The sequence below is a fragment of the Melospiza georgiana genome, chromosome 23, assembly GCF_028018845.1.
Source record: "Melospiza georgiana isolate bMelGeo1 chromosome 23, bMelGeo1.pri, whole genome shotgun sequence".
NCBI lineage: Eukaryota > Metazoa > Chordata > Aves > Passeriformes > Passerellidae > Melospiza > Melospiza georgiana.
In genome coordinates, this window is record NC_080452.1 from 5,584,910 (window position 1) to 5,599,462 (window position 14,553).

A 14,553-nucleotide genomic window follows, 5' to 3' on the forward strand; every position below is an offset into this window, starting at 1 on the left:
CAGAAAGCACATGAAGCAGTAAGCATGTTTCCTCAGTGTTAGCACCTTTCATTCATGCACTGTTTCTGAATCCAGCTTTCATTTGGAAAAAGGACTTGTAAACTAAACAGCAAAATATTTCCCTTCCCTAACAGCCTTTCCAACCCATTGTTTCCTCACAGAGATGCTGCCTGCACTCTAGGCTGTGTTTGATTGACTTCCTCAAAAAATGATAAGAAATGCTGTATTCCCTCAGGCCAGATGCCCAAATGTTTCAGTGCCTATCCCTCATACCAGCAGGGGCAGATGCTCAGATAAATTTAAGGAGTAAATTTTCTCTCTCTATCAGGAGTCTGTCTCAATCAGTGACTGTCTTGGTTATAACACAACATAATTCTGCGCATCTTACACAATGTTAATGAAATTTTTGTATTTCCTCACTACAGACACTCCAATAAGAATGGGCAAAAAAAAAAAATAAAGGGGAAGGAGAGGAGGAAGGGAGGGGTGAAGGAGAACAGGGAGGGGTGAAGCAAAAGGAGAGAGGAACCCTAAATGTTGCTAAACCCTGTTAGGGAAACAAAATCTTGAGTCAGGATTATGCAAGTAAATCAAGGCTGAAACTCTGTAGTGGCTTGTTGCTATGCCTGTTTTTATTAAGCTGTGAGCTGTAAGCTCTCTGTTTGCATTGTAGCAGTGTGAAAACCTCCAGAGTTAGCACTAGCCAGTGCCCACTCTATCTTAATGATATACTGCTTTTAATTCCCCCCACCCATGCATTTCCCTGGCCCTCTCTCCAAACGCTGTCATTCTCCATCTCTGGTGGTCTTGAGGAAACAATCAACACCTGTGCAGCGATTTAGCAGCCTCTGACAAAGGAACTCAGGTCTCTGCCCCGGCAATGGTTTTTCCAGCCATACCTGAAAAAACAAATACATTCTGTAATTTGAGGAGTTAGGTTATGATTGAATTGGTTATGACAACAGAGTTGGGTAATCTTTGAGAGTCTTGTGTGAAGACTCTCAATGATCCCTCTGAAAGTTACAAATAAATGGAAATTATTTGTATAATTAATAAATGGAGCTCAATCTAAGTGAGCTGGGGGAAAGGGAAGAGAACAAAAAGGAGAGCTCTGGGAGAGGAGGGAAAATTAGGGAATTAGAGCAGATGCTGCAAGGCAGGACTCCTATCTTCTCCTTTCAGCTTTAGGAGAAGGACTGTGCCAAACTCCACCAAATCCAGCTTCTCATCCATTGATCCCCCTGCCTCCCTCAGTCAGTAGCAGGACTGGCTTTGATCTGTTCTGCCCCAGTGTCAACTGCAAATATCCTTACCAGGGGCTGAGGCCATGAGCCTCCCGGGCAATCTTCTTGGCACACCGAATGTCGTCCTCAATGTTATCATCTTGCAGTTCTGTGGAGAAGGGAGAAAATATCAGTGTGGAGGAAAGCAGGACAGAGGAAGAGCAGGGACAGACTGGCAGAAGGAAAGGTGTCCATCAGGAAGGAAGGGTGGGTGGGACACTGAGATGATGGATGGAGGAAGCACAGACAGAAATGCCCAGAGCAGCTGTTGGCAGGTGTCATGGACAGAGCCATTGCTTTAATGGAATGAACAAACAAATGTTCTTTGTTCTGTCGTACCACTTACTTGAGCAACTGATGTGGCAGGCATTCTTGGAGCCAGGGGTCCTGCCATCGTCGCACCAGTACTTGCTGTTGATCTGGAAGATGCCATAGTCCCTGCTTGGACCATTGTTATTGTATGCTCTTGTGTTATAATCACTCTCATATTTCACCAGGCACATCCCTGCAGGAGGAAGAGAGATCCCAGAGGAGAGCATTAAGGAATGCTGAGGGTAAAAAAGAGGAAAGATATGAAAGTATCCAGGATGAATGAAGTGCTGGAGGAATAATTGAACGGGTGACAGAATAACCTTGAGAATTGGATGGGTAAGTTCTTGGAAGGACACAGCTCTAGATGGATATTTGCTGTGTGAACTATAGAAGGGAGCAAGGAAGGGGAGGAGGAAAATATGAAGTCAAAGAAATGGAGGGACAGAATAGTACTGCTGGAAGATCAAAAAGAAGTTGAGAGAGACAAAGATGGTACAGGCAGAGAGGTGCTGTGGCAGCTCATTATACTCACAGTCAGCAACAGTTGTGCCCTCAAAGCCTTGAAAGCCATTCCGACGTAGGATCTTCACCATCTCACATCTGGGAATTATTTTTCCCTGGGTGCCTGGCAGAGCCAGGCTAAGGAAAACAACAAGAAAACCAAGGAAGAGTGTTGACTTGCTCATCTTGCAGTCCACAGCAAGATGTGCCAAAGCAGCTTGATCTGCCTGTCTGCCAGGACTGTTGGCAATGCCAGCCTTTTATTCGTGCTCTCAGGGGGAGGGATCAGCTGGTTGAGCAAGCATATCTGGGAAGTCTGGGCAGTCTTTACAGTAAGAAGCCAATAAGGAAGTGGGCCAAACTCCAAAACAAAGTCCAAAACAACTCCAAAATTCCTGGAAGGTGCCAGTACCTATTTCACTGGTCCTTCAAGGCTGGGGCATGTGTTTTCCCCAGACACCCCAGCAATCCTCAGTTGAATATTATTCCAAATGTCATGGCTATGGTTCCCTTGTTTGAGTGTCATGGTTTAACCCCAGCAGTCTGATAAGTTACTCAAGGTCTCCCACCCTGGTGGGATGGAAAAGGTAAAAGTTAGAAAACTTTTGGGTTGGGATACAGGCAGATTAATGGGGAAAGAAAAAGCCACACATGCAAGAAAAAGATAGAGGAAATAAAGAGGAAAAACTCCTTCCCATCAGCAGGAAGATGGTCAGCCACCTCCAGGAAACCAGGCTCCACCACATTAGCAGTGGTTCAGGAAGACAAACCTCATCACTCCAAATGTCCCCCTCCTTCCTTCTTCTTCCCCCAGGTTTATACTTTGAGCAGGACACTACTCATGATCTGGGATATGCTGTGGTCAGTGGGGGTCAGCTGTCTTGGCTGCATCCCTCGTCATGGTCAAGGAATAATATTCCCCAATTTAGCACTTCCATTAAAAAGTCTACAAGCTGCTCCTCTCACATTCTCCAATCCCAAATTGAGATAAAAAGAATTTACTGGGAATGGCAATGAGTTAAGAATCAACCATGAAAAATGTCCTTGAATAGAACCTCCTGCAAAGGAGGTGAAGAGGGAGTAGCCAGCTTTATATTCTAAATTCATGTTCCTACTATCCCTTGTAAAATATTTCTGAACAATGAACTACATACAACAGAAAGAAACCTGATTTATTATGTTTTTGTTTGCATGGACTGTATATTACAAGCCATGGCTGATCACTGGACATTAACTTCATTGGTCACTACCTCAAGATTGTCACTACCTCAAGATTGTCACTACCACTACACTGGCTGCCTTTGACATCAGTTTTCTTTCTCCTACTCTATGCATCAAAAAGCTCAAGAAAATAAGGATAAGAAAAGATCTTGACAGGTAAAAATAAAAAGAGGCAATGGCTATCAAAGACATAAAGCTAAGATATGGCACAGCTGAATAGCAAGATCTCTCATATTGTTGTGTCTGATGAAGAAATAGCAAAAGATGACTGTACTGGGTGTGGCTGAGGTAATTTCCCTCCCAGTGGCTGGCAATGGGCTGTATTTTGGATTTGTGCTGAATGCAGGGATGATGATGGAGATGTTTTTGTTATTGCTGAGCAGTGCTCACACTGAGCCAAGGCCTTTTCTGCTTTTCACACTGCCAGGCTGGCAAGGGGGCTGGGGGTGTGTGGGGAGCTGGGACAGGTGACCCAAAGTGACCAAAGGCACGTCCAGGCCATTGACACCATGCTCAGCACACAGAGTGGGGGCAGAAGGAAGGAGGGCAGGGATGTTTGCAGGGATGGTGCTTGCCTTCCCAAGTCACTGCTATGTCCTGGAGCCCTGTTCTCCATGGGATGGCTGAACACCTGCCTGCCCATGGGAAACAGGGAGTGAATTCCTGGGTCTGCTTTGCTTGCATGTGTAACTTTTGCTTTCCATATTAAACTGTCTTTATCCCAACCATGAATTTTCCAGCTTTAACCCTTCTAATTCTCTCCCTGATCCTTCTGGCAGGCAGTGAGGGAGTGTCTGTGTGGGGCTTGGCAGCTAAACCACCATTGGCTGACAAACTCAGGATGCAGGAATTATATTCCTCTACATGTTTTCAGGTTCTCAGTCCTTGAAAGGGTCCTCTATGGTTTATTTCCTCCTCTAGCTCCAAAGCAAGCTCTTTATCCTTTCATGCTAACAATGCCACACAGCTTTGAAGAAGGAAGGATTGAGGCTTAATAGAGTATTTTGGGAGGGGATTGTGGGTGAGATGTTGAATATAAGAGCTTCTTTTTTCTTCTCTAGCAGTCATAGAGGACACTGGCAGAAGAAATCATTTCACTGGTTTCTTTATGTATTATTACATCAACAGCCATCACACCTAAGTTGGAGGAAATTGTGCAAAGGCTTCACATTTGCCATGAGTTCCAGGTAAGGAATCCATGCCTCTACAACCCTCTAGCTCAGTCAGGAGCTTATGGGGGTCCCTCTTGTTGGAAATAATGCCAAGTTTAAAATATTTTGTATAACATTAATCAGGGGTTTTATTTGCCTTTGCCCAAATGGAAAGGAATTGAAGTTTATTTTCAAATGTTTCACCACTCCAGGCCTGATGAGCTTAACATCTCAGCAGGCTGGGGGTAGCACAGAAGATACACAAAAGGTAACAACAATCAAGAATGGTCTTAACAACCATCAACTCCAAACATCACCCTCCATCAACCATCAACTCCAAACATGGTCAGAGACACCTGGTCTGAGAAAAGATAGATAAGAGAAAGACAAGAATGAGGACCTAATTAGCATCAGTCAGAGAGATCTGTAACCAATAAGAAACCAAATACTACAAACTGTGTAACTTGGAACCAATAAACCTTGAACCAATGGGTTTTGACTGTATAAAGTTTGTGAAAAATCTGGTAAAATTTGTATGTCATCGATTTTCTCTGCACAACCCAGGCTGTGTGGATGAAATTATTTCTGTTGCATATCCTGGCCAGAATGATGTAATGCATTGATTCTCTAAAACTAAAAACTTTGTTGGAGAATTTTGTTTTTCCCACATTTTCAGTGACAACTGTGGTTTATTCCAGGCAAGTTTTTATTTTTTCTGGGAAAGGGATCTCCTTTACTAAGGCACTTTTAGAATGTGTTTCCTGGAGACAGTTTGTTTAGTGTAAATTTACAGTGCTTGGCTTTACACTTGAGTAAATGGTTCTTAAAGGAGTGACAGCTATTACAAAATTTGTAAATAACTGTGAAATATGTATTTGTTATTTTATTTACCCTTGCATAGTCCAGAATTTGTTTCCAAGACCCACTTTGTATAGAAGGTTGGACTTTCTAAACAAAGTTTTGCACAACTTGAGATTCAGCTGTCAGATAAGAATTAAAATGGAAAAAAAGAGCCTAACGTTCACAACAATAGCTTTCCTACATTATTTGAAGGAACAGAGGCAATTCTTTGTGGAAATGTAACACCTGAATAGCTTTTAGTTGCAGCAGGGTTCACTGCTCAGCTGTTCACTGCTCTTTCTGTGCCACAGTTTGAAGTTGGCTTCCTTACTAGTCACTGGTGCTTTTTAGGATTGCTTTACTTGTCTGATTCATAAGGGAGGAGGGAGGTGACAGTGACACTTGTTAGAGCTTTTGCTGCCAGGGGATTCCCCAGCAACTTAGACTTGAAGCTCAGCTGAGCAGAGTGAGCTACTTCCATAAATTGGTCATGTGGAAAAATATTTTTTCTCTGAGTTGATTTTTTTTTTTTTTTTTGCATGGGAGTACTAAAAATGTAATTACCTCACTTTAAAGTCCTGCCTTTTTAAATTTGAGACTGTGAGTTAACGGGAAGGATGAAGATAATGCCATAAATAAAATTGTTAGCAGATAATAAATGGCCTACACCTGGTGAGCTAACACAAAGCTTGTTCCAGAATGACTGGCCTATGGAAACTGCACAATGCCCATTGTGTAAGGAGACTGGAAATTCACCAGCCTCAGCGTCCTGCCAGCTCAGCGAGGTCACCTGGAACATTGGGGTCCACAACCACCAGGGTCCACCAGAGACACCCCCCAGGACTGAAGAATGAATGCATGAAGGGGAAATATGTTAATGATTTTGGGGAAATCATATGCATATATGAAAAAATATATGTATAAAAATCATATGTATAATCATATGTATCATATGTATGTTTAGTCTGGGACAATCAATGAATATGTATAAAAAATACAGAATATAAACAGAAACTTTCCTGCACTCAGCATGCACAGCTTTGGGAGGAATTATCCCCCTGTGCATCTGGCTGAATAAAGAATGCTGCTTTTTAATGCTACATTGGTGTTAAGGAGGTTTGTTTTTTTTTTACTGAATTTTTGGTAACAAAAAAATTAAATCCCTGTACTGGATTAACTAAGTGACAATAAACCAGCATGAGGTTGTTACAAAGGGGTTTGCAGAGAATTCCTAGCTAAAAGTCATGTGCCATAAGTCTGATGAAGAGCAGCTGAGGGACCTGGAAAGGGGCTCAGCCTGGAGGCTCAGAGGGGACCTTCTGGCTCTGCTCAACCCCTGACAGGATGGGACAGCTGAGGGGTCAGGCTGGGCTCTCAGGAACAGGGACAGGAGGAGAGGGAAGGGCCTCAAGCTGTGCCAGGGAAGGGGCAAGTTGGACATCAGCAGGAATTTCCCCATGGGAAGGTGCTCAGGCCTTGGAAGGAGCTGCCCATGGAGGTGGTGGAATCCCCATCCTTTGCTTTCTTATTTACTGCTTACAGTTCTACTCATCAAACAAAGGTTGAAGTTCAATTCCCAGGATTGATGGCTTTATTTGTTTTAGTCAATAGTGCAAGACTCTGGCACAAATTAGTGTGTCATGGGCAAGGAGTAGAGGTTCCCATGCATTCTGCCATTGTCTAAAACCTTGGACCTGTGGCTTCCACTCTGCTTCTGGGATAGGACATACACAGCACTGTGTCAGGGGTTTACAAGAGATGGGTTGGCAACAACTGGTCACAGAATCATAGAATCATAGAATCATGGAACCCCTGACATGGAAGGCACCCCTGCACCTCTTCTGTCCTGAAGAGCCTGTAACTGTCCAGAAGAAACAGGTGAGGAACCTTGGGTAAAGAACCTTCTCCTTCTGAATGAAGAACCTTCTGGGTGAAGAACCAGAACCCAGAACGTGGTCAGGTACTGGAACAGATTCCCCAGTGAATTGGCTACAGCACCAAGCCAGCTGCCAGACACATGGTGGGGTTGTTGGGGCTGTCCTGTGCAGGGCCAGGAGTTGCAGGATTTACTCCTGATGATCCTTGTGGGTCCCCTCTAACTCAGCAGACTCTGATTCACCCAGAAGGTTCTTCACACAGAAGGTTCTTTACCCAGGTTCTTCACTCAGAGGATGGCTGGGCACTGGAACAGGCTTCCCAGAGAACTGGTCACAGCACTGAGCCAGCTGCCAGACACATGGTGTGGTTGTTGGAGTCGTCCTGTGTAGGACCTAGAGTTGAACTTGATGATCCTTGTGGGTCCCTTTCAACAGAGGGGATTAAATGATTCTATAATTCCTTATACCTTACCTAAAACTCACCTGACACAGTCCCACATGCAGAGTCTAAAATCAACATTGGGATGCCACATCATTTTCCCCATTTCCCTTCTTCCCCCTGCCCTTTCTTCTTCTTTTGTCTTTTCTTATTTATCTTGGCCCTGGGTTGAGGCTTTCTGGTTTTCCATCTTTCCATGAACCTTCACTCGGTAAATGCAGGTATACCACGGGTTTCCCCAGTTGCTTTTCACAAGTAGTTTGACATGTGAAAAGGCTCTGGGGAGCAGCATGTTCTGGGTAGAGGGAAAAAGGGGGTGTTAAAATCAACAATGAAATCAGTGTCACCCTGCCAGCCCTGTTTCTGCTCAGGAACAAGCTCCCAAAAGAAGCTGGGAGAAGCAACAGAGATCTGAAGCTGCTACAAGGGCTGCTGGGGAGGCTGGGGGCAAGGGAAGGCACTTGGCACCCTCTGCATGCTGGCCCAGCTCCTCCTTTCCCTCTGTCCCTTGCTCTGTGCTGACAGAGGGGCTGGGGACATGCTCCTGTGCATGGGACTGGTGTGTCACCCCACTTTGTGTTACCCAACTGTGTGTCACCCCAACTGTGTTACCCCACTACTGTGTCACCCCACTACTGTGTTACTCCACTGTGTGTCACCCCCAACTGTGTTACCCCACTGTGTGCTACCCCACTGCTGTGTCACTCCACTGTGTGTCGCCCCACTGCTGTTACCCCACTGTCGTTACCCCACTGCTGTTACCCAACTGTGTGTCACCCCACTGCTGTGTGTCACTCCACTGCTGTGTCACCCTTCTGGTGTGTCACCCCACTGCTGTGTCACCCCAACTGTGTGTCACCCCACTGAGCCCCCACCATGCCCTCTGCCTGCCTTCCTCCTGGCAGACTGAGAGCAATGGGAGAGAAGGGGCATTCTGTGCAGGGCGACACTGTCCAGCCTGTCAGCAGGGCACAGAGTGGAACAACAGTGATGCCTGATGGCTTTTGCCACCATTTGTCCCCATTTCTCCATGCCACAAGGTCTGTTTGTTTGGCTGGTGTGGCTGCATGTCCATTTGTCTTTTCTGAAGGCAGTGCCTGCAGCCAGGGATCTCTCAGGAGCTGTGTTGCCATGGGCCTGACCCTGTCCTTCAGCCACCACAACCACATCCTACTCAGCTCTCCAAGCCACACCACATCTCCTTCATCAGCAACCCAGGACTCTCTGCCCAGGGAAGAAACATTGGCACCATCCCAGCATCAGACTTGCAAGCAAACCTGTTTTACTCCTGGCCCCCATGTGTGGAGCATACCTTCAGAGGGAAAGTCTGTGTGGGGTTTTTTTCCACATCGAAGGTGAACATGCCCAGGAGAGTTTCCTCTTCTCTGTCTGCATCCACTCCCTTGGGAGCAAAGCACAAGGAGAGTGAGTCAGGCTCAGCCCCACAAAGAGAGAAAGTACAGACTTGGGTCAGCCTCTCCCAGGCCTCTGGCACTTGGGTAGGGAAGCTCTCAGGGTAGAGCTCAGTCTCTGCCTTGCATTTTGGTCAAGAGCTCCTAGGTGCTTGGCCAGAAGGAGTCTCAAGAAGAATGGACTTCTTGGGTCAGAACTCAGGACATCTCTCTGGCTGTCCTGGATGGCTCCAGCCCCTGCCAGGGGGCTCAGAGACCTTGGCACAGAGCCCAAGATGCCTGAGACTTTGATTTTGACCCATGGAGCAAATTACCACCTTTATATGAAGAATTACAAGTCAAGAGATAATAAGTAGAATAATAGTTTGTCATGGGGTGAAAAATGGATTTTTGGGGTTTTTAGAATGGGGGTTCAGGAGGCAAGATGGAGGAATCTGGGTGTGTCCAGCCTTTCTCCTTCTTCTTGGCCTCCATCTTCTGCTGTGATGCTGGCACTTTTGGATTGGTTTAAGGTAGAAACTTACTGTCTAACACAGGTGATAGGTATTGGGAAGTTATTGTAAATATTGTACAGGTAGTTTTTAGTATAAAAGACAACACCGCCTCCGAGGGCGGTCAGTGAGCCTCTGTCTGACCTGCTGAACAGCCCTCAGCAGGCCAGAGAAAGGATGTTATAGGTAAGAAATAATAAACAAGCTTGAGAATGAGAACAGAAGAATCTTGACTCCTTCTTCAAATGCTGGGCTGGGAAAACAGACTTGTACACATCTTGGGGTCACTCCGACCAGCAGAAATCCCGAGACTCTTGAGCCCTTGAAGTGTTGCACTGAGCACAGCAGTCACAAAGCTCAGAGGATGCACCAAAATAAAACCTTGCCCTGATCTCCCACCAGGGCCAGACCCCCAGCAGAAGGGCCCAGCAGACTTACAAAGACAGCAATGTCTTTGGGGGCACTGATGATGGTCCCACTTGGAGAGGCGTCTTTGGAGATGTGCTGCAGTGTGATGGCAGTCAGGTAGACTCGTGCTGGCAGCTTGATGACAACCTGGCCCTGATGGCCTTTGAAAGCCCAGCAGTTTCCTGGGAAAACATTTGGCTGCAACAGAATGCAAGAGCAGTGATGTGTGGGCCACCCTGGGTTGAAGCATTGGGGCTGACATGTCTGTGGGCTCTATTTCAGCTTGGAAATAAGGAGCTGTGAGGAAATGGACAGAGGCAGAACTTCCCTGCCTGCCAAGGTGGCCTCATCATGGCAGAACAGAGAATACTGGTTATGAAACCATCCTACTCAGCAGAAACAGCTCTGCCCAGGGACTGTAGGGCATCCCTCCTCCTCCCACCTCCCACCCTGGAAGGCACTTCTTAGGGTTGACAGTGGAGACAGGTTCACCAGGTAGAAAGAAATCCTTTCAGCAGCTGTGGCCAAGGAGTGTGGGCAGAATGCAGCAGCAGAGCTCAGTTTGGCTCCACTCCCCTCTGCAGAGAAGCCACTGCTACTGAGGAAACCCAGCCCTGTGCTCCAGCTTTGGTTTCAGGAATCCAATCTGCTGTGGGCTTCATCAGTACCACTGGGCTGAGGGGAGAGCCCCCAGGAATGGTTCCCAAACTCACAGGAGAGAAGAAAAGTGGTGATTTCTGCTAAGATACCTGCAGGATAGTATCAGGAGGGCTGGCAGCCCAGAAGAAGCGTAAAATCCTGCAGAGAAAACTCTCTTTGCAGTCATAGGTCTGGGAAGTTCTTTGTGTGTCAATGGTGGCTCCTGTAAGGGAGGGAGAGGAAATGGTTGCAAGCAGCTGCACACTGGCAGGGCTTGGTGCTCAGACAGCCTTTCTGGTGCCCCTGGGCAGCTCCATGTCCACCTGTCCTGCCTGCATCACCCTGCCCTGGGGGACAATGACAGCAGCCTCTGGAGGCTGTGGCAGGACACAGACAGGCACAGGGCAGGGAGACCGGGCTGCTTGTGTCCTTACCAGTGCTCTTGAGGGCCCAGTTTGTCCTGACACAGGGTTCCAAAGCTATCTGGCTCAGCTCCTGGGAAAGCCATGAGCAAACAGGAGAGGACAGTTCAGCAGGCTGCCAGCACCCACAGAGGCAGAGCTCAGTGCCAGCTGAGCATGGCCAGCCGTGCCCACAGAGCTGGCAAACTGTGCTGCTGATGGAGCCACAAGGGTTGAGGAACTGGGTCTGTGGCCACAATGTTCTGACCCCACCAACAATACCAAGGAGAGCTTTCCTGGGGGCTCTGCCCAGCCCCAAAATGGCTCTTTCTGTTCTCTTTCCCCAAAATGGCAGGGTCACCTTCAAAGCACTGATCTCCACCCTCAGCTGAGCGACCTCTTCCAGCAGATTCTGCAACTTTTGAGTTTCAATCAAAGTGTGTGAATTCCTGCAGGAACAGAAAAGCAGATCTTGCCAAAGCAGCCCATTCCTTCTGTGAAGCACCTGAGCTCAGTGAACAGACACATGGGCTTTCCCTGCTTTGCTGTGCTTCTTTCCAGCCCAAGCTGAGCAAAAGGCGAAGGCAGGAAAGAAGAACAGGAGCCTTTTGTGTTTGGAAACTGAGCACAGGAAGCACAAGGTCAGCTGACATTCTACACAGACACAGTTCCAGTTCAGGAAATCTCTCTTACCAGAAAGCTGTCAGTCCTGATGGACATACACTTTGCATCTTCTGAAAGAGAAAAATCTTCATTAGAACATCTACTGCCAGAGCCACCAAAATCTCGATTAGAACATCTACTGCCAGAGACACCAAAATCTCGATTAGAACATCTACTGCCAGAGCCACCAAAATCTCAATTAGAACATCCACTGCCAGAGCCACCAAAATCTCGATTAGAACATTTACTGACAGAGCCACCAAAATCTCGATTAGAACATCCACTGCCAGAGCCACCAAAATCTCGATTAGAACATTTACTGCCAGAGACACCAAAATCTCGATTAGAACATTTACTGACAGAGCCACCAAATGCTTGATTAGAACATCTACTGCCAGAGCCACCAAAATTGCGATTAGAACATCTACTGCCAGATCCACCAAAATCTTGATTAGAACATTTACTGCCAGAGCCACCAAAATCTCAATTAGAACATTTACTGCCAGAGCCACCAAAATCTCGATTGGAACATTTACTGCCAGAGACACCATGGCTCCCAGGGCAGACTACACAATCTGCTTCTTCTTTGGGTGGTGCTGTGTAGGAGCAGAAGAGCCTCAGATTTATCCACCATCAGCAACATGCCGTGCAGGAGGTGCCTGTCCCACCACAGTCACTAACCTCCAGGAGTTCCTTTGTCCATGGTGACCATTCTGACAGGGCAGTCCCACAGAAGCCACCTGCAATTCACAGCACCAGGCACTGGGGTGGGGTTTGCAGCCAGCCCCAGGGCCCATTGTCTGCTCCCTGCTGCCCTGGGGGTCAGCAGCAGGTGAGCTCAGGGGTGAGGAGTGAGGGTGCTGAGAGGATTTTCCTCTGGCTGAGAGGCTTCAGGGACACGGCAGAGTGGTCTGCAGTGCTCGTGGCCCCAATTCCACTCCCTGTTTCCCCTCACTTCAGTCAGCACCAGGACCAGGCTGTAGGGGCTGGGGAAGGACCTGCCCACCCCTCTCCTTGCACTGTAACTCCCTTCTGGGCATCCCCAGCTCAGCTTTGGAAATACCCACGCCCTTCTCTCCCAACCTGGCAGCAAGCTGCTCAGTCCAGCAGCCAGAGCATGGCTGTGAGACTGCCTGAGGGTCTTGCTGGTGGTCCCAAAGCCACTCAAGGGCACCCTCTGGGCCACAGGAGCTTCCACACATGATGGCCCTGAAGGAAAGCTGGGATCCAGCACAGCCAGGCTGTCACTCTCAGTTGTTTGCCAATGAAAACTCACCAAGAGCCACTGAGAGCAACAAGATGACTTTAATGCTCTTCTTCAGCTGCAGCATCTTTTGCCTGAAAGAGAGGGAGTCCTGAGGCTGTCAATTACCCAGCCTCAGGCAAACCCCTTCACAGCAAGGAAGTGTTATTGTTATATTTTATGAAAAATCCCTTCGCTAGAATTTTTCTCCTGAGAAGCTTCAGAAACAAAATGTAAACAATAATTATCTGATTGCTTAGAATGTGGTTTGGAAGTTGTTTACCAACAAGTACATCTTTGATTGGTTCCATGTGAATTGTTTTTGATTAATGACCAATCTCAGTCCAGCTGTGTCAGGACTCTGGTCAGTCACAGGTTTTTATTATTCATTGTTTGCGAGCCTTCTGATGTGTCCTTTCTCTTTCTTTAGTGTAGTTTTAGTAATGTAATGTAATGTAATGTAATGTAATGTAATGTAATGTAATATAATATAATCATCAGCCTTCTAAGAACTTGGAGTCAATTCTCATCTCTCACTTCATCCTGGAGACCACCACAACACCACAACAATTAATAACCACAAGGAAGCACAGGAGCTTTGCCTGATTTTGGTCCCAGGGCTCTCCCACACCTGCACAGTCTCTTGCCAGAGGTGGGAAATCCCTTCCCCTGCAGATGCTTGGCTCTCCCCTGAGTGCTTGGCTCCACAGCAGTTTGTCCTTCTGCAGCTAAAGTGGAGGCCCAGGCTCCCAGGCACTGCCAGGGGGCTTTGCTCTGCCTGAGCCTGCCCACAGCACAAGCAGTGAGGGACACCCTCTGCTCTCCCCTGTGCTTGCACTGCCCCTCAGACATTCCCATCCTGCCCCTGCCCACAGCAGGACAGTGTAGTTTGCACTCTGTGAGGATGGCATGGGCTCAGAAAATTTCTCCCTGAGGAGACAAAGGCACCTGCCAGATAAGCCTGAACAACATCCCTTGGAAAAGAAACCAGAGAAAAGTTATGCCTGTCTCCTGAGCCTCTTCTCTTCTTCCATCCCCACAGAAAGGGGACTTCACACATCACAGGTTGGTCTTCAGCAAACCTGTCAGCTTCCCCATGCTGCCCCAACCCCTGTGACAATCACATCCCTCCTGCTGCTCCAGCCTGACACCCTGGGCAGGAGCAGCCGCTTCGTACCAGCTCATGGTGCAGTTTCTGAGCTCCAGTCACCTCTGCCAGTGCTTTGGATGATTCCAGTGGTTTTCCTGGTGAGCTTTTCTCCTCCCTGTCCCCCTGGGCTCAGCTGCCTGCCCAGCTGCAGCAGGAGGTGGTGTGTGCCCAGCGTGACAGCCACACAGCCCCTCTGGGTTCTGTCCCCTGCCACAGGGCTGGGCAGGCTCTGACCTCACAGCTGTGCTGCCTCTGCTTTCACAATTGGGGTGCCCAGGGTGGAACTGTGCCTCTGCACATCCCCATTGTGGTTTGTAAAAGAGAGTGCTGGGAGCTCTGCCTGAAGGTGAGATGGTTCATCCCACCACCGTCACTGATGTATTTTCTGAAAAATCCCTTTGTCAGGATTTTTTCTCCTGAGAATGTGAGAGGCCTCAGGAACAAAATGTAAACAATGATTATCTGCTGCTGTGGAATGCAACAGGTGCATCTGTGATTGGTCTCATGTGGTTGTTTTTAATT

At 47.6% G+C, this 14,553-nt stretch overlaps 1 protein-coding gene across 1 annotated transcript; it reads right to left on the reverse strand.

Moving 5' to 3' along the window:
* Positions 1 to 610: 610 nt before the first annotated feature.
* LYZ (lysozyme) lies at positions 611 to 2,326 on the reverse strand. The gene is made up of 4 exons (XM_058039787.1): positions 2,128 to 2,326; positions 1,630 to 1,788; positions 1,314 to 1,392; positions 611 to 899 (listed from the first exon to the last, which is right to left on the reverse strand). The coding sequence occupies exons 1-4, from the start codon at positions 2,279 to 2,281 to the stop codon at positions 839 to 841; spliced, it is 453 nt and encodes a 150-aa protein (XP_057895770.1). The 5' UTR covers positions 2,282 to 2,326; the 3' UTR covers positions 611 to 838.
* Between the last annotated feature and the right edge of the window lie 12,227 nt (positions 2,327 to 14,553).